The sequence below is a fragment of the Peromyscus californicus genome, unplaced genomic scaffold (genome assembly GCF_007827085.1).
Source record: "Peromyscus californicus insignis strain IS unplaced genomic scaffold, ASM782708v3 Scaffold_18__1_contigs__length_77618521, whole genome shotgun sequence".
NCBI classification, from domain to species: Eukaryota; Metazoa; Chordata; class Mammalia; order Rodentia; family Cricetidae; genus Peromyscus; species Peromyscus californicus.
In genome coordinates this window covers 74,320,762-74,340,923 of record NW_026294480.1, presented here as the reverse complement: position 1 = coordinate 74,340,923, position 20,162 = coordinate 74,320,762, and the positions used below count along the sequence as shown (strand labels likewise).

Genomic DNA, 20,162 nt, shown 5'->3' with positions numbered 1-20,162 from the left:
GTGTGCCACCACTGCCTGGCCTCTATGGTTAACTAGTGGCTAGCTTCACTCTCTGATCTCCAAGTAAGCTTTATTTGTCAGAAAGCAAACAAAATACCGTACAACATCCCTATTGTTTCTGAAGAACAAGCTTTTCTTGTCATCTATGACCTCTGTTTTTTACAGTCTTTCTGTACACTCTTCTGCAATGACCCCTGAGCCTCAGGAGGAGGTATTGTCCCATTTATGGCTGAGTATTCCACACTGAGAGAACACCACTTATTCACAATCTATTTTTAAGCCCTTAAGAATTTCCATAATGTATACAGTGTGTCTCAGTCTTTCATTCTTTAAATGTTTGCCTAAAGTGTTGACCATAATAGCCCAGGTTAATGTCCTAAGCTCAAATGCAGAACTTCAGAGGGCAGCCAAAGCTCTTGGGGTTGTAAGGCAAGCTGAGCGTGCATGGGGAAGAGTCACAGCTCTGATTGTCTCTCTGTGTGTGTGTGTCTGTATTATCTGCTGTTTCTAAGTTATAGCCAGTTTGTCTGGTAAACAAAGATCTTAAATCATGAACTCATACTTGGAGTGCAGATACCTAACAGTCAGTCTTCAGCACCATCTCTTTCCTAGCTCCAACCTACCCTTCCAATTTTGACCTCTCCTGTTTGCTTTTGTTTGTAAGCATGCCTTGTATTCCTCAAGTGCTCATCTTTAGTAGTGGTTTTTGCATTTTTATGTATGTACCTCTGAAGGTAATTTTGATATTCTCCAACCATGGTTCTTTTAAACATGTTTCTCTTTGGTATAATCATTATGTTTTGTATTTATAGACTTTCTTCAGGGGTCTATAGTTATAGTCTATATGTTGAGAACTTTTCCCCCATGCTCACTTGCATCTACCCATGTCTTTTCAACTTTTAATTTACTCTAATTTCACAAAGAACTCTTCAGGCCTCTGAGTGTGACTGCCTAGCATCTGAAAGTTTAGAGAATTAAAGACTGGGAGGATTTGCTGAGGTCTCCCAGTCATTTCACATTGAGTGCGCATATCATGAAACCAGTAGTACAGCTTAGTGGTAGAGTGTGTATTCCTTTTACATTGAAGCCTTGGCTTCTATCCCCAGTACCAAAATTATTTAATTAATAACTGCCACAGTTCCTTGCTCATCCTTTTTCTCTACTGAAATGGACACCAACTGTTTCTCGTGTCCCATTTCAAAGTCCTTCCTGCCAAAATATGGGAAGTCATCAGCCAAACTACACTGAATGGAAAGGGGGAAAATACCTGCTTTTTTCCCCCTATAATATTTTTATTGTTTGAGAATTTTACTTATGAACCCCCAGCACCCTCTGTTCCCAGTCCTCCCAGATACATCCCTCACCCTTGGGACCTCCCCCAACTCAAAAAAAGAGGAAGAAAAAGAAAAACAAGTCCAGTTTGTGTTTCCCATATACTCACTGGAGCATGGTCAAATTCCCAGTGACCAGGCCCTTAAAACTGAGTCCTTCCCCACGTACACCCCTGCCAGAAGCCACCAAAGTGAAGAGCTACACTTCAGCATCCTTATCACAGTTTTTAAGAGTTCTCTTTGATGGCTTTCTGTCTAGGCTGTTGGATGGGGTTGGAGGTAGAGGTTGTCATAGAAGCCTTCCATGTCTCTCTTTCTCCGACATGCATCTGTAGTCGTCATTACCATTGCAAAAACACCTTCCTTGCCCTTTCCAGTCAGCAAGAGCGTGGGGTCTTGTCCTTTCTCGTGGTCTCCATGTCACCATGTTTCCAGCGGCAGACAGACCATAGATGTCAACATGACCCTCTGCTGCTGAACAGGCCATGGATACCATTTCAGCCACCTGTGGCAGTGCAGGCCCTGGACATCACTGTGGCCCCGGGCAGCAGCATGGCTCACTGATAACAGCATGGCTTTGGGGTACAGCACAGACCATTGGATACCCACGTGGCCTAAAAATACCTGCTTCTTAAACAGCCTGATTCTAAAATGCGCTTCCCATTCTCCTTCAATCTCAGAAGCACCTGTAATCTTCTCCCAAAGGTTTCTATTTTCCTTTTATTGAAAATAGTTTTTTTTAATATATTGATTATTGTTTCTCTTCCCCCAACTTCTCCAAGAACCTTCCTATCTCCCCTCCCACCTGAATTCACCCCCTTTGTCTCTTTGTAGAAAACAGACATCTAAAGAATATTAATAAAATAAAATAAAGCAACGATTATAATAAATGAAACGAGCAGGAAAAAGAGACAAAAAACACATATAGCCACAGAGACACACAAGTTTGTATACACAGGAATCCCTTAAAAACACAGAACTGGGACCTACAAGGTTAAAAAAGAAGGAGAAGGAGAAGGAGAAGGAGAGGAAGAGGAGGAGGAAGAGGAGGAGGAGGAGGAGGAGGAAGAGGAGGAGGAAGAGGAGGAGGAAGAAGAGGAGGAAGAAGAGGAGGAAGGAAGAAGAAGAAAGAAGATAGAATAAGATAAAAAAATTAAAAGTAGAAATACATATATAAATAAAATACTCTGACACAACATTGAGACAACTTCCTAGAATGCCATTGAGTTCATGTGTTAGCCATCTACTGCTGGCCATGGGGCCTGCCCTGAAATGTTCTTTGCCCAGTGAGACTCCCTTAGAGAAAACTAATTATTACTTTGCAAGTGGTTATCAATTGGAGATAGCTTCTGGCTTAGAGATGGGGGCATGTGTCTACTTCTCCTCTTGATGTTGAGACCACATCTCACCAAGACCCATGCAGGCCCTGAATGTGCTGTCACAGTCTCTGTGAGTTCATATGTAAGTCATTACTGTTGTATCTGGAAGGCCTTGGTTCCTTGGTTTCCTCCATTTCCTCTGCCTCTTACAATTTTTTGCCTCTTGCTTAGCAAAGTTCCCTGAGGCCAGAAGGGAGAAATTTGATGAAAACATTCCATTTAGGACTATGTGTTCCAAGGTCTCTCACGCTCTACATAATGTCTGGCTGTGGACTCTGTATTTATTCCCTTGTGCTGTAGGAGGCAGCTTCTCTGATGAGGGCTGAGCAAGACACTGATCTACAAGTACAGCAGAATGTGATTAGGAGTCATTTCTGTGTTCCTTAACAGAACAGTAGTATTTGGTTTTTCCCTTGATCGCTGTGCTTTCTAGTCTCAGGCCACCCAAATAGTGTCGGGGATGGAGATACATTTCATCTCATGGAGTGGGCCTTAAGTCCCATCAGACATTGGTTGGTTGCTCCTACAAGCTTTCTGCCTCTATTGTATTAGCTCATCTTGCAGGTAGGCTATCATTATAGATCTAAGGATTTGTAGCTGGGTTGGAGTTTACCCATCTCCTTTGAGAGTGCAGAATGCTTTCTAGTATGATGAACACTAGTCTGTTGAGGTGAAGTCTGTAAGTGGGCACCAACTTGTTTTCTCCATGTTCAATGGGTTGTCTAGATGTTGCCTTCAGCAATTGAGTTTTGCTGTCAGTTTGGGGAGAGCAACCAATAGGCTCGGCAACTCGTAAGTTGTTTGGTAAATTCAGTGGGGCCCCCTTGTCAATAATTAGATTACATGTAACTCATTCCAGGCACTGGAAGCTTCATTTGGTGATTGGAGAATGTCCAGTTGGGGTTCCATCTCCCCTATTTGCCGATGACCATGTCAAAGAAGCAGCAGGTGGCAATTAACTACAGGAGATTGGCCAACCATAGTGCAAGGCACTGATGGGTGAATCTCAGCTAAGCAAGGCCCAGAGGGCTTTGGCTCCAGAGTGTCTCTCGCTACTGCTGTGCCTTTACAGGTTTGCTGCTGCCATTTTTCTCTGGTATCTGGCATGGTGTGAATGGTTGTGGGGAGATTATCTTTAATTTGGTATGATTATCTCATGGAAATATCCTGTTCAACTGGGTGTTTGTAACCTGTGGATTATTATGATTTCCTCTCAAGTTGTACTATTTAATTGAAGCAATTATTTTATAAAATAATATTTTTAATTTAAATAGAATTTTGAAGCTTAAGGGTTTTTGACAAATATAGTAAGGTGTTATGATAGAGGTTAGTTTAGTGGGGAAATTAATATAGGTAAAGGCAAGATATGGTGTTGCCCCCACCCCTGATAAAGCAGGGGATAAAAAGGATAAAAAAAAATAGGACCAAGGAAGTGTCACACAGCTAGGACTTCTGAGTTCTCTTGAACCATATAGACTGTGGCTTAGGTTCATGATTAAGAAAAACAATTGAGTCCAAGAAGCTAAAGTTGTTTTAATCTTAATGTGGGAGATGTGTTCAGGGGTTTCAGTGTGCATCATAGCTAAAACAAAGCTTTAAATAATGACTTGACTTTGAGGTAGAAAATCTTGGGGAACAATTTAAAGTTTATAAAGACACACTTTTAATAGTTGAGTGAGGGACTTGTAGAGATCAGGGAACAGGAATAATGGTAGCCTGGCTGTAGCTGGCTGATGTGCCTTTCTTGCTAGGATGGATTAGTGATCAAGGGTGATGATAGTTCCTTGTACCCATTTCTGCCCTCAGCTTCCTGATATAAAAAACTGTTGATGAATGGTTATATACCCTCAGGATTTAAAGTAGAGCTGACTGATTGTTTTTCATATATAAAAGTTTAGATTTGTGATTCTTTTAAGATTTCTTATAAGATTACCTTTTGAGATAAATAATAAAGTGATTGATCTTTTCTTTGTAACTGCAAAATGCAGCCTGCCAGCAAAAGAACTGACTGAGAAATACACCTTGCTTGCTTGCACACTGTTAATCTATAACAAATTGCTTGGGTATGAATGGGTACCCAATGGGTATGTGGGTTCTTAGGACAACTTGTTTTTTTTTCACCTGTAATATGTAAAATGTTTAATCATATAAGGGATATGAAAAACATGCTGTTTTTTACTTGTATTCATTGTAGTCATGCACTTAAAAAATAGAATGTAACCACATTGTAATTTTTATATTGCTTGAGAGATTTTGCTGGGATATATAAGCTGTAAGGGAAAAAATAAGAATAGACAGAAGGGAAACATCAGCGCAGAAGAACAGCACAGAGAAAGAATGGAGTAGAACAATCATAAGAAAGAAGAATAAAATGAAGAACTAAGTTTTGGCCCTTAGAAAAATTCTTTTGTGTCTGTTTGTCTGTCCAGTAGTTCACCTACTCTGCATCTCCTCTTCAGTTTCTCAGACCTGCTGAAGGCTTGCCATTCATCAGCACCCTAGGTGAGACCCCGAGTTCTTGGACGTGTGTGTGTGTGTGTGTGTGTGTGTGTGTGTGTGTGTGTGTGTGTGTGTTTTGTATGTTTGTGTGTGTGGTGTGTGCATGTGTGTGTGTGTGTTTCCCTTTTTCGCTGGCCCCAGAGAATTAAGTTTTACTCCCTCAGATAGAAAAGTCAATTGAGTAGTTCGCTGACTCAGTGGAAGTGGATCCCCCTCCATCCCTGAGCTGCTGAAGGTTGGTCCTCACAACAATATCTGTTATTAGGTGATTTCCTTTAGATTGCCTTCATGTATTTTAGGATGCTTCTACTGTGTTTGGTTTCCATAGGATCCCTAACATGGCCATTAGTTTTAGCTGTCCCTCCTCATATTCCATTCCTTTGCCCCAGTGTTCTCTCCTTCCTGTTTGATCCTCCCATTCCTGTCCTCCAACCCCCTCATTCATCCACAACTGTCTGTTCTATTCCCCTTCCTAGGGAGATCCATTCTCCCCCTAGTCCCTTACTCTGTACCTAACCTCTGTGTTTCTATGGACTGTAGCATATCGAGGACTTAACAGCTGACGTCCACATACAAATGAATGCGTACCATATTTGTCTTTTGGGGTCTGTGCTGCCTCTTTTAGGATGATTCTTTTTTTCTAGCTCTCTCCATTTACATGCAAATGATTTAAGTTTAATGATTTTCTTTTTTCCTTCTCTCTCTCTCTCTCTCTCTCTCTCTCTCTCTCTCTCATGCTTAAGTACTAATATTCTGTTGTGTGAATGGTACCGCATTTTCTTTAATCATTCATCCATTGACAAGTATCTCAGCTCTTTCCAAACTCTGGCTATTATGAACTGAGCAGCATGAGTTCAGTAAATGTCTCTGTAGTAGGATGTAGAGTCCTTTGGGTATGTGCCCAAGAGTGGTATAGCTGGATCTTGAGGTAGATCTATTCTGTTTCCTTTGGAATTACCACACTGATTTTTTATAGTGACTGTACAAATTTGCACACCCACCAGCAATAGATGAGTGTTCCCTTTACTCCACATCCTGGCCAGCAGGAGCTGTCATCTGTTCTATTCATCTTCACCATTCTGATTGTGCTAAGGTAGAATATCAAAAGTAATTTTGATTTGCATTTCCCTGGTGACTAAGGATGTATAAAATTTCTCTAAGTGCTTCTGAGCCATTTGACTTTCCTCTACTGAGAATTCTCTCTTTAGCTATGTTCCCCGTTTTTAGTTAGGTCATTTGTTTTCTTGATACCCAGTTGTTTTAGTTCTCTATACATTTTCATTCTTAGCCCTCTATCAGATGTGTAGCTGGTAAAATCTTTTCCCATTCTGTGGCCTGACACCTTGTCTAATTGTTGGTGTTCTTTGCCGTCCAGAAGCGTTCACGAGGTCCCAGTCATTTGTTGTTGTTCTTAGTTCCTGGGTTGTCCATGTTATGTTCAGAAAGTCTTTTCCTGTGCTAATGGTGTCAAGAATATTCCCGTCTCTTCTTAGAGATTCAGCGTATCTGCCTTTTGTTGAAGTCTTTGATCCACTTAGAGTTGGGTTTTGTGCAGGATGATAAGTGTAGATGCATTTGCATTCTTCTACATTTTTGAGGACTCTTAAACAGAGTTGGTTCCACTTTTTCAGTGGCAAGTGTAACATTAGATTTTGTCAGATCCAGTAAATTATCACTTATCTATCTGAGGTATCTCTTCTAAACTGACATTTTTTCCTGCCTTGTTCTGCTAGGCATTGTGAATTTGTCTTTATTTAAAGACATCTTTTACTGTAGTCTTCTTGGGACTTAGGGGTAATCTAATCAGACTTGGATGTTTAAGGTGACATTCAAAGCTGAGACCATAAATATTGAAAGCAGGATTTGACAAATGTTTTCTTTCATAAGAAAAAGATAATTAATTAATTATTGCAGAATATACTGACTGTCTCAACTACTCAGCTCCACTGCTGTATAACAAGAGCAACCATAGATAATACATAATCAAGAATGTGTGACTATGTTTTAACAAAACTTAAAAAAAAATATGACCAGTTATCAGTATCAAACCATGGGTTTTATATTGCTGAGTGGCTTGGTAAATATATGCCATTGTTGTAAACATTACTGCCGTCATGGCAACAAAGGACAAACATTTCCATTACCCAAAATGTTTTCTCTTATGACTCCTTACAACCACTTCTTTCTCTCATGTTCTGACTCCTTTGGACACCAATTCTCATTCTAATGCTATGGTTTCAGTTTTACTAGTTTTTCCAGTCAATGTATTGAATCTTTTGTTCCAGTTTCTTTCATTTAGCCTTGTGCGTTCCCATAGATAAATACACAGCAGAAAATAGTATGTTTTAAGTTAACCTCGGTTTCTCTCTAAGGTTGCAAAGTTTTTTAAAGAAGAGCAGATACACTGAATTTTCAGAAAATAAATCTTTTTTCTTTTTCCAAGGTAGTTTTTGAAGTGAACCTGACTCATAGAATATAGTATATGCCTAAATCAAGTTCTTGTGCCTTTGTGTTTGAGACCCTTCACTCTTTGGACTATTGTTATGCAGTGTGTCAATGCTAGCTATGTCTACATAAAGTAGGAGATACTGCATGTGTTTCAATATTAATGACTATGTATATATTAGGATTAAAATTAAGAAATTAAACTACTTAGTTTTGAATTCTAGGTCTGCTGTACATTATGATTCATATTATATAAATTGCTTAATCAGTCTTTGTCTTCTTATGTGACTGTAAGGATAGTAATAGCTCCTAACTCTTAGGGTTGCTAATATTTATATTGTGAGTCATGCCTGACATATTATATACTGTAGAAAGAAGTACTTTCTGCAAATGTTATATTATGCCTGCATTGTAGGCTACACTAGGGGGAGTGTCTACATTTTATTAAAATGAGTGGACTCATCAGGTGCACAGATTTGGAATTAAGAATCTGCTAGCTTTTTCTGCTTCCCTTTCCAGAGCACAGCCTGTTTTATGCTCTAGTGTCCGATCACCGAGCATTCACAGCACATCTGTAAAGTGTTGAGTCATATTTATTTATTCTTTTCTGTTCTTTTACAACTGACTTGGTAATTTTGGTTCAGATTTTATATTTAGACGGTTAAAAAAACAAGTTTGTGTCAGCTTGAGAATTTTTTTTGTTTTTGTTTTTTGGTTTTTCGAGACAGGGTTTCTCTGTGTAGCTTTGCGCCTTTCCTGGATCTCACTCTGTAGCCCAGGCTGGCCTCGAACTCACAGATATCCTCCTGCTTCTGCCTCCCGAGTGCTGGGATTAAAGGCGTGCGCCACCACCGCCCGGCTGAGGATTTTTTTTAACTCTTTGCCATGGACAATCTAAAAGGATGGGTATCGGTACTGAAATTCTGACCACAAGGACCAGGAAGATAGCTTAGCAGGTGGGAGTGCCTGCCTGCTGCAGCGAACCACGAAGAGTGAGGTCGGTGCACTTAGCTTCCTGGTGAGGGGAGGCTGTGCCCACGTCCCCTTCTGAGTGCTGACCTTTGCTGGGAACCTGTGCAGGGTTGTGAGTGCTGTCAGCAGTAGACACCCCAGGAAACTGAACATCAGTTCTCTCCAGTGGGGTGTCACAGATGGATTAACCACACTCCAGGCAGACCCAGGGCCCAGGAATATTGGCTAACACAAAATGGATCCCATGTTGTGTTGTAAGCTCGCTCTCTCTCTCTCTCTCTCTCTCTCTCTCTCTCTCTCTCTCTCTCTCTCTCTCTCTCGCTCTCTCTCTCGCTCTCTCTCTCTCTCTCTGTATTAGTACACACAAATATACATTTTTGTTTTGTCTTGGTATTTTTTGTATTAATTTTTTAAGTTATTTTTTATTCTTTTGAGAGAGAGAGAAACATGAAGTTGAGTGGATAGAGAGGTGGTAGATGATCTGGAGTTGATAAAGGTAAAAAATATTGTCAAAATGTATTTTTTAAAACAGTAATCCAAATGTGGCACTACACCCTTTAAATCCTAGCTCTTCAAAGTGTGTAATGGGCAGCAAAGATAGGAGAACCACTTGAGAGCTCTTGGGCTAGCCTTGGGTACTCTGTAGGAGAAACAAGAGAGATCCTACCTCGACAAGATGGAAGGAGAGAATGGGCTCCTTCAGCTTACCCTCTCATCTTCTCTCTTTTGCCCCCACAATAAGTAAACATTGTTTTATAAGTAAACACTATAACCAAACAGACTAGTTTGCACTTTAGCAAGTTGTGTGAACTTAAGCAAGTTGTCATAAATAGAGTTATCAAAAGTATCTAGGTCAGAAATTCATTGTAAATAATGACTAGGAGAAAAACAGGTGACAAAGTCCAGTAGATAGCACTCTAGATAAGACATGGTGATCCTTGAGCTAGGATATTGAGAGAGGAGACCAAAAGAAGTTTATGGATCTGGAAATATATTGAGGATAAGTTAACCCAAGTAAATGTGGAAGGTATAGTTAGAGGAGATGTCTTGGTTGACTTCCAGATTTGGATATGAACAAGTGGATAGGTCATGTTACCACTTGACAAGATGGAAAAAGTGAAGAAAAGAGAAAATGAGGAGTTGGAAATCTAATTCAGAATTTATTCTGTGCATGTGAAGTTTGAACTATCTGCTCATTTCTAGTATGTTTGATAAAGTTTTGAATACTGAACTTTTGTCAATTATATTTATTACAAATATCTTCTGTGCATAACCAGTTATAATTTATGAAAGTAGTCTTGTTGACTGGTAGTATACCCTTAGGGTTAATTACTATTAACAATATCTTGTCATCTAAAAAGTGGAGGGAGCCGGGCGGTGGTGGCGCACGCCTTTAATCCCAGCACTCGGGAGGCAGAGGCCGGCGGATCTCTGTGAGTTCGAGGCCAGCCTGGGCTACCAAGTGAGTTCCAGGAAAGGCGCAAAGCTACACAGAGAAACCCTGTCTCGAAAAACCAAAAAAAAAATAAAAATAAAAATAAAAAGTGGAGGGAAAGAGTTTCAAGATATTTTGATTATATAGGTGTGTTGGCTCTATGTCAACTATGACACAACCTTAGGGTCATCTGAGAGGAGAGGCCTCAATTGATCTCAGGCTGTACAAGCCTATAGAGCATTTTCTTCATTGGTGGTTGTTATCAGAGGGCCCAGCCGTTGTGAGTAGAGTCATCCCTGGGCTGGTGGTAGCCCTGGATTCTATAAGCAAACTTAGTAAGCCATGGGGAGCAAGCCAGTAAGAAGCATCTCTCCAAAACCTCCGCCTCCAGGTTCCCGCCCTGTTTGAGCTCCTGTCCTGACTTCCTTCAATGATGAACAGTGATGTGGAAGTGTAAGCCAAATAAACCCTTTCCTCCCCAAGTTGCTTTGGTCACAGTGTTTTATCACAGCAGTAGTGAGACCCTAACTAGGATAATAAATTCTTTTTTATTTTTATTCAGCTCAAAATTTAACTTTATAAAATTTCATTTTAGAACCAAATGTCTAATAATGGTACCCTCATGTGATTCCACTTACTATTTAGAGAACAAATATGGTTTTGATTTTTTAATGTTATCATTATATGCACACTTTACCGGTAATTTTGTGTAATAATATATATGCCTAGTCCTTTAAATTGCTGAGCCAAATATATTCAATCTGTAAAAGTTTGCATGTTTAAAATATGGAGAAATGAGTATAAATTTCAATCAAATTTATTTAATGGAATAAGTAAAATAAAATAATAGCCTGTGCAGTTTATAAAATATATTTTATATTCAGATATTTTCATGAGTATAAAATTTTTAATTTTTTATAAATATTCTTATTTTATAATTAATTTAATTTTACATATCAGCCACGGATTCCCCTGTCCTCCCTCCTCCCACCCTCCACCCTTCCCCCCAATGTACCCCCATTCCCACCTCCTCCAAGGCAAGAAGATCTCCCCTGGGGAGTCAGCTCAGCCTGGTAGATTCAGTTGAGGCAGGTCCAGTCCCCTCCTCCCTGCACCAAGGCTGAGCAAAGTGTCTCAGCATAGGCCCTAGGTTCAAAAGAGCCAGCTCATGCACCAAGGACAGGTTCTGGTCCCACTGCCTGGATGCCTCCCAAACAGTTCAAGTTCATCAACTGTCTCACTTATCCAGAGGGCCTGGTCCAGTTCCATGGGGGCTCCTCAGCTTATTGGTTCACAGTTCATGTGTTTCCGCTAGTTTAGCTATTTGTCCCTGTGCTTTTTCCAATCATGGCCTCGATATCTCTTTCTCATACAATCCCTCCTCTCTCTCGCTGATTGGACTCCTGGAACTCCACCTGGGGTTTGGCCTTAGATCTCTGCAAGAGAGGTCCCCAGAAATCCCCAAAGATACCTCCACTGTAGACTACTGGCAATGGTCGAGAGAGTGCCTGAGCTGACCTGCTCTGGTGATCGGATGGCCGAACACCCTGGCTGTCATGATAGAACTCTCATCCAGTGACTGCTGGTAAAATTTCTAATTTATGTGTATTAAACAACAGAATCATATTAAAGAATAAAAAATGTTTAAGTTTCATTTCTCCTAGAGATATATTCTATGGAGTTGGGAATTTTCTTCCATTGTGTAGCTGTGGCTTTGCTGGATACAAAATGATGATTGCATTTTGCATCTTAATCCATCTGATTTATCATTGGCTTCCTATTCGGATTTTATTGGTACATACTTTCCTAATAGAACATCTTAGTTTTTTAGGAGAAACTTCAACTTTAAATAAATTTGGTCTACAAACATGTATATTTCATACAGTGTTCATTCTCCAGTTGGACCTCCAGTATAGAAAGAAATAAAGGCTGGTCCTAAGGGCAGCTGGCAGGGGATGTAGTGGATGCATATTAATGTTCATCTATGGGTGCCATCTATGGGTGACATAGCTGAATTAGTGACATTGGCATGTGCTAATTTAAAGTTATAAATTTTTATATTAGATTGTTGTCATGGAAATGTTAATACTCTTCCAGTGTGTAATGCCTTTATGTTTTGACTTTTAAAATGGGAATTTTAAGAAATCTTTCTATTTATTACATTTTTATCTTGATTTTTAAATGAATTGTAAGTATAAATTATATATTATAGGGTCACTCATTTTATAACTTTGTAGCAACAGGTTAGCTGAAGAAAAAGCTGTCAGATTTGGCAGTGGTTCAGAAAATATGTGAACCTGTCACTGTAAGCAGTCTCAAAGGGCAAAAGGCATTACAGGAGCTAATTAACCTTAGAAAATAATTACACAAATATGCAAATGTTGTTTGGATAGTTCTGTGTGTTATCAGCTCAGGTATTCCATCACAAATGCAGACCTCACAGTGCTCAGGTGGGGTAGAATCTGGCCTGGTTGATAAGGCTTCAGTTATTGCAGCACATCTTTTTGGCATTTAGCAGTTGATGGCCAGAGTACAGCAGGGAAGTCGGCCTGCGTTCTAGGCACTGCACATATCCCACTCCATGTAACCCGTGCTTTCTGCTACCTGCAAACTCCAGCTAATGGACTTACTGCTTTTCACGCCTTCAATTCACTTACATATTCTGACCACCATCTTCCACACTGTCTCCTGCTTTCAAATTACTCAGTACAAAATGTAACTTCATAGAGAAATCTATAGAATACATTCTGTTTGTTTCTATTTCTGTATTATGAAGTTTTTCCTCATTGAAATCTGTTTTGTTTCAAAATGTACTGTCAGTGACATACTCTCTAAATTATAGTTTGTAAACTTAAAATGATTATTGGCACAATATGGGCTATAGGTTAGAATAATGCTATTTTGCCTGGATGCAGCATCATCTCATTTATAAAAATGAAGTTTTAGTTTATCATGTCAGTAATGTAATATTTCATAAGTATATATTTAGAACTATAGTCTTTGTATTAATTTCCATACATAGCAGTTGTAGACACCTACAATGATTTCACAGAATTTTGTAAATGCTCCAATGATGGTGGTATAAATAAGTAAACAAATGAAAGCCTGAGCTTCTGAAAACTTTCTGAGACAGTTGTATAGAGAAGTCAAGTCTTTTAGGGCAAAGGTTTATCTCCTTTCTTGCCTTTTAAAAAATTAGTTCTTTGAATATTAAATAAAAGTCTGTTAATTGCTCAAGATTCTTAGAATAAATGATGTTTAAAGTTCTCCAAGGCTCGGGGACATTGTAGAAAGAGTGTCTAAAGAATAGAAGAGCCAGAGGTGGGAAATGGTGCTCCCTTCAGTCCACGACATCTTCAGTCCACAACATCTTCGGTCCAGGACATCTTCCCTGCAGGACATCATCTTCCTTGCAGTACATCTTCCCTGCAGGGCATCATCTTCGATGCAGGACATGGCGTTGAAACTGGATCTCACACTAGCTGCAATTGAGGGCACTAGCCTACATTAAACTGGGTGTGTCAACAGGCATAAGTGGATTAGGTTGAGGCTCATGGGACCCCATCCCTCCCTGCTGAATTGTTAGCTGCTGTTGGATACTGAGGGAGAGACAATTATTATCTTCACTTGTGTACTAAAAGTGAGCCCCTCGGTTCCAATGGATACTTCCATTCATGGCCACACATATGGTCCTACTTTAAATCAATGGATCACAAAATAAAACAAAGACATGAACATGGGAAAGGAACCTGTAGAAAATGGATGGTGCCAGGGGTGAGAGGGAGGTAAGAAGAGGTGAGAGTGGACAGAATGCAGTGTGTGTGAGTGTGCATGTGCACGTGTACTCGCAGCATGTATGTGTGTCCCTATGTGTGTGAGCATATATGTGCACGTATGTGTGTGTGAAACTGTCAAAAAATTCAATCAACAAGACAAAAGTAATGCTTTGATTATTAAAGCTATTTAATTATATACTACTAGTACTTCAAAAGGGAATTCATGTATCACTTTGAACAATCTTTCTCTATTTAAGGTCACCTCTTCTGTCAGTTATCTCTTTCCCGGGTGCCACTTCTCCCTTGCTTAGTAACATATGAATAATCACACTGCTCCACTCCTGCAGCTCTCCTAACTGTCCTTTTCTGTTTCTTGGATTCCTCTCACTGATCTTCTATCACTCCTTCCTCCACAGCCGGTTTGAAGCAGTCCTTCTCATTGCTGCTCATAAACATCTAGTGAGCTCAGTCTCGATACTGCTAGGATGCTCTCATCCACCTGCTAAGGACCAATAGCCAGAGTGGTATCTCCAACTTTGCTGCTTTGTTATTAGCCACTTGAAGAAATGAAGCTAAGGAGGGGTAGGTTGGTTCTGACAGGATTGGAGGCAGGATCAGCAGGATTGAAGTGACTGGTTCCATGAGGAATTTAAGGGGAGGAGATGTAAAAGAGGATGTTCAGTTGTCAACTGAATGTGGGGCACACAAACAGATTTAGGCAGGAAGTTTCTGGAAGGTTTGGGTTAGTTTAAAAAAACTTCTACGGTGGAGCTGTGCCTGTTCAGTCATGTCTTTGATCCGAGCACTGGGAGATGGAGGCAAGCAGACAGCCCTAAGTATGAGAGCAGTGCAGGCCAGAGTGAGCTCCAAGCCAGTCTGAGCTACAGTGTAGACCCTGTTGGATAAAACCAAACATACATGTTTTTAAAAATTATTTCTTTTATTTTTTTTGAGATTATAATATAATTACATCATATCCTTCCTTCTGTTTCCTCCATCTAAACCCTCCCATATATCCCTCTTTGCTCTCTTTCAAATTCATGACCTCTTCTTTCACTAATTGTTGTTATATACATAAATGTGTGTGTGTGTGTGTGTGTGTGTGTGTGTGTGTGTGTGTGTGTGTGTGTGTAATTTCTGAATACAACCTGCTTAGTCTCTATGATGTTACTTGTATGTATGTTTACATGACTGACATTTGCTGTTGTAACCAACTGGTGAGTGTTGTTGTTTTTGCTCTTTTGGGGGGGCCCACCACCCAGCTCCCAAATAATTCACACACAGAGCCTTATTCTTACTTATGAATGCCTGTCCTTAGCTTGGCTTAGTTTTTTGCCAGCTTTTCTTAACTATAAATTATCCTGTCTATCTTTTGCCTCTGGGCTTTTCCCATTCTCTTACTTCTGTAAATCTTATTCTTACTCCATGGCTTGTTGTGTAGCTGGGTGACTGGCCCCTGGTGTCCTCCTCCTTCTTTGGCTGCTAGATCCTAGATCCTGTTTTCTTTTTCTATATATCCTCTCTGCCTGCAAGCCTGGCCTATCCTTTCTCCTGCCTTGCTATTGGCCATTCAGCTCTTTATTAGACCATCAGGTGTTTTAGACAGGCACAGTAACACAGCTTCACAGAGTTAAACAAATGCAACATAAACAAAAGTAACACACCTCAAAATAATATTCTACTACATTTTCCCTCTGGGCTTTTCCCATTCTCTTACTTCTGTAAATCTTACGCTTACTCCGTGGCTTGCTGTGTAACTTAGTGGCTGGCCCCTGGTGTCTTCCTCCTTCTCTGGTACTTCCTTCTCCTCTCTCAGATCTCTCCTTCTGTATATTCTCTCTGCCTGACAGCCCCGCCTGTCCTTTCGTCTGTCTCGCTATTGGCTATTCAGTTCTTAATTAGACCAACAGATGAGCTCTTCCCCAGGGAAGGTCATTTCTCCTGCTCTCAGTATTCCTCCATTGCCTGTAGTTCTTTGTGTAGGGTTGAGGCCTTGTGGGCTTTCCCCATCTTCAGCTTATTTATTGCTGTTGTCCTTGTTCAGCGCTTGTTGAGGCAGTCACATTGGTGTAACTTTATGGAGACCATTACAGAAAACCACAGCCAATCAAAATTCATAGTTGTGGAGCCCAGTTCCTATACAACTCCCTATAGCTTAGGGGATCACTGTGGGAGAAAAGGCTGAAAGAATATGAGAGCCATTGTGTCTCCAAATATGTACCTTTTTAAAGTTGGAAATTGTGAATAAATTCTCTTCATTTGCAATATCCATGATGTTGTTAGGAAATTCGCTTCTAAGAATAGATACACACACACATTTTAATGGTCTGATTGACTCTTAGCAATTTATGATTTGATCATTATTTTTATATTATCTAGATTTTTTTCTTTAACCAGCCTGCCACAGGCTGGTTAATGCTAATGCAATGAATATAGTAAAATGAAGTTATTACAGAGGTTTTAGAATACGTTTCCCAGGGTTTAAAATCCTAGATTAAAAGCCCCTATATTTATGTGTTTAGATTTCTCTTGATTCTTGAAATAAAATGTGTATAGAACATGCTGTTTAAAAGCATGTGTTCTTTTAAATGACGTCAATAGAATATACCATTTTTTCAGTTTACTATTTAAAATCTCATAAAACAAATAATATATAGATATGTAATATAAATACTTTATGATAATATAGAAGAATGTAGCCTAAATATTGTAGCATTAAATTACTGTATTAAAACCCACCATAATATTCTATTATATAATTCTAATATGCTTACGTAGATCTTAATATCACAGGTATACATGGATTGTTTCCCTTAATATGCACTTATTTTAATAAGTTGTTTATAAAGACTACATTTTCATTTAAGCTTAGCAGTAATCTACTAATAGTTTTAATACTAATCTATTCTCTAATTTAAATATTCAGTAGAGTTCTTTTGTTTTATTTCTTTGAATGTTCTCTAACCATCTTATTCTTATGCTATGTATGCAAGCATATAATTTAATTTAACTGATTACTGTGATAATCACTAGATACAATATGCAATATATATTTGTTTTCTTTATAGGAAAATGGTTCTCCTGAAGAACATGCAATCTATGTTTGGGATCATTTCATAGCCCAATCTGCTGCTGAGAATGTGTTTTTTGTTGCTCACAGCTATGGAGGACTTGCTTTTGTTGAACTGGTAAGTGAACATTTAACTTTTTTTAATGATTTAGTTATCTTAATGTATGTGTGTAAGTCCCGGTATATATGTATACTGTATGCATACCAGTACCTACATGTCCAGAAAAGGGCAAAGGATTCCCCTGGAACTGGAGTTACTGGCAGTTGTGAGCCATCGGATATGAGTATTCTCTGCAATGACAGGGGAACTGACAAGGGTCCTCTGTAGGAGCAGGAAATGCTCTTAACAGCTGAACCATCCTCACTCCTTAACTCTAATTCTGCTATCAGCCTTCTTACAGGTTTGGTTTAGTTTGGTTTGGTTTGAGACAGGATTTCACTATGCAGCCCTGGATGGCCTGGAACTTGTTATGCAGACCAGGCTGGCCTGGAACTTGCATAGATGCCTGCTTCTGCCTTTCAAATGCTAGGATTAAAGGCATGAGCCACTGCACCCAGCATGCTCTCTATTTTTTTTAATATTATTACCTCAAGTTATTTAGAAAGTTATAGGAGCCAGAGGTGATGTATAGGTAGGTGTATGACTCCAAGGAAACAGCGTCTTCCAAACATAGCAGGATAGACGAGCATGTGAGCACAAGAGACTGTGGCAGCATGCACACACACAGACTGTGGCAGCATGCACACACACAGACTGTGGCAGCATGCACATACAGAGACAGTGGCAGCATGCACACACACACAGACAGTGGCAGCATGCACACACACAGACTGTGGCAGCATGCACACACACAGACAGTGGCAGCATGCACACACACAGACTGTTGCAGCATGCACACACACAGACAGTGGCAGCATGCACACACACAGACAGTGACAGCATGCACACACACAGACAGTGGCAGCATGCACACACACAGACAGTGACAGCATGCACACACACAGACAGTGGCAGCATGCACACACAGAGACTGTTTCAGTATGCACACATACAGACTGTGGCAGCATGCACATACAGAGACAGTGAGTGGCAGCATACACACATACAGACAGTGGCAGCATGCACACACACAGACTGTTGCAGCATGCACACACACAGACTGTTGCAGCATGCACACACACAGACTGTTGCAGCATGCACACACAGACTGTGACAGCATGCACACACACATAGACTGTTGCAGCATGCACACACAGACTATGGCAGCATGCACATAAAGAGACAGTGACAGCATGCACACACACACAGACTGTTTCAGCATGCACACACACAGACAGTGGCAGCATGCACACACACACAGACTGTGGCAGCATGCACACACACAGACTGTGGCAGCATGCACACATGCAGACTGTTTCAGCATGCATACACGCAGACAGTGGTTGCATGCACAGGATCTGCACAGGTTCAAACCAGACGAAGTTCCAACACTGAAAAACGGAGGTTGACACAAAATCCCACCCTTAACCAAGAATCTATTTGCAACTGATTACTGCTGGGAAAGGGAAAATTAGCTTTCTCCAATAGAGTAACACTGGGTATATCAACCACTCCAGGGCAGGCCTCATGACCAGTAGTAGTTAGACAACACAAAATGGACTCTGTGTGTGTGTGTGTGTGTGTGTGTGTGTGTGTGTGTGTAAGGACTTCTTCTCTCATTCTGTTTTGGTATTTTATGTCTTGATGCTTTTTTTGGGGGGGGGGTTAATTATTAAATTTTTAAAATTTATTTTACATACCAACCACAGTTTCCCCTCCCTCTTCTCTTCCTATTCCCTCCTCCCAGCTCCCATCCACTCCTCAGAAAGGGTAAGACCTCCCATGGGAATCAAAAAAACATGGCATTGCAAGTTGAGGCAGGACTAAACTTCTTCCCCCTGCATCAAGAGTGAGCGAGGCTTCCCACCATAGAGAATTGGTTCCAAAAAGTCAGCTCATGTGTCAGGGACAGATCTTGGTTGCACTGCTAGGGGCCCTACAAACAGACCAAGCTACACAAGTGTCACATACATGCCAGGGGCCTAGGTCAGTCCCATGCAGACTCCCTGCTGTAAGTCTAGAGTCCTTGAGCTCCCCTGAGCTCAGGTCGTCTGTCTCTGTGGGTTTCGCCTTCATGATCTTGACTCCCCTTGCTTATAAAATCCCTCCTCCCTCTCTTCAGCTGGACTCCTGGAGGTCGGGCCAAAGGCACAGAAAATATATTCAACAAAATCATAGATTTTCTTTTTTGTTTTGTTTTTGTTTTTATTTTTGAGAGAGAAAAAGACATGAAGTTGGATGTATAGGAATGTGGGCAGAATCTGGGAAGGGTTATAGTGGTGAAAGACTGTGATCGATCTATCTATCTATCTATCTATATATATATATATATATATATATATATATATATATATATATATATATATATATATATATATAGTGTGTGTGTGTGTGTGTATAGGCTGATCTCCTAAATATATAAACAACTCAAGAAACTAGACATCAAAACACCAAACAATCCAATTTAAAAATGGGCTGCAGAGCTAAACAAAGAATTCTCAACAGAAGAATCTCAAATGGCTGGAAGACATTTAAGGAATTGTTCAACATTCTTAGTCATCAGGGAAACGCAAATCAAAATGACACTGACTTACCATCTTACACCTGTCAGAATGGCTAAGATCAAAACACTGATGACAGCTTATGCTGGAGAGGATGTGGAGCAAGGGGAACACTCCTCCACTGTTGGTGGTAGTGAGAACTTTTATAGCTACTCTGGAAATCAGTATGGCAGTTTCTTAGAAAATTGGGAATCAATCTACCTCAAGACCCAATGATACCACTCTTGGGCATATACCCAAGGAATGCTCAATCATACCACAAGGACACATGCTCAACTATGTTCATAGCAGCATTATTCATAATAACCAGAATGTGGAAACAACCTACATGCCCCTCAACTGAAAAATGGATAAAGAAAATGTGGTACATATACACAATGGAGTATTACTCAGCAGAGAAAAACAATGACATAATGAAATTTGCAGACAAATGGATGGAACCAGAAAATACCATTCTGAGTGAGGTAACCCAGACTCAGAAGGACAAACATGGTATGTACTCACTCATAAGTGGATATTAGATGTAAAGCAAAGGATAACCAGACTACAACCCACAGCTCCAGGGAAGCTAGCTAACAAGGACAACACTAAGAA

General features: G+C 40.1%; 1 protein-coding gene across 17 annotated transcripts in view; it reads left to right on the top strand.

Moving 5' to 3' along the window:
* The window catches only part of Fam172a (family with sequence similarity 172 member A), a 483,175-nt gene that overhangs the window by 245,924 nt on the left and 217,089 nt on the right, over nucleotides 1–20,162 (top strand). For all 17 annotated transcript variants that reach the window (XM_052743685.1, XM_052743677.1, XM_052743684.1 and 14 more), the window contains one exon: nucleotides 16,906–17,025. In XM_052743685.1, the coding sequence (XP_052599645.1) occupies nucleotides 16,906–17,025 (120 nt within the window). The remainder of the gene's footprint in view (nucleotides 1–16,905; nucleotides 17,026–20,162) is intronic.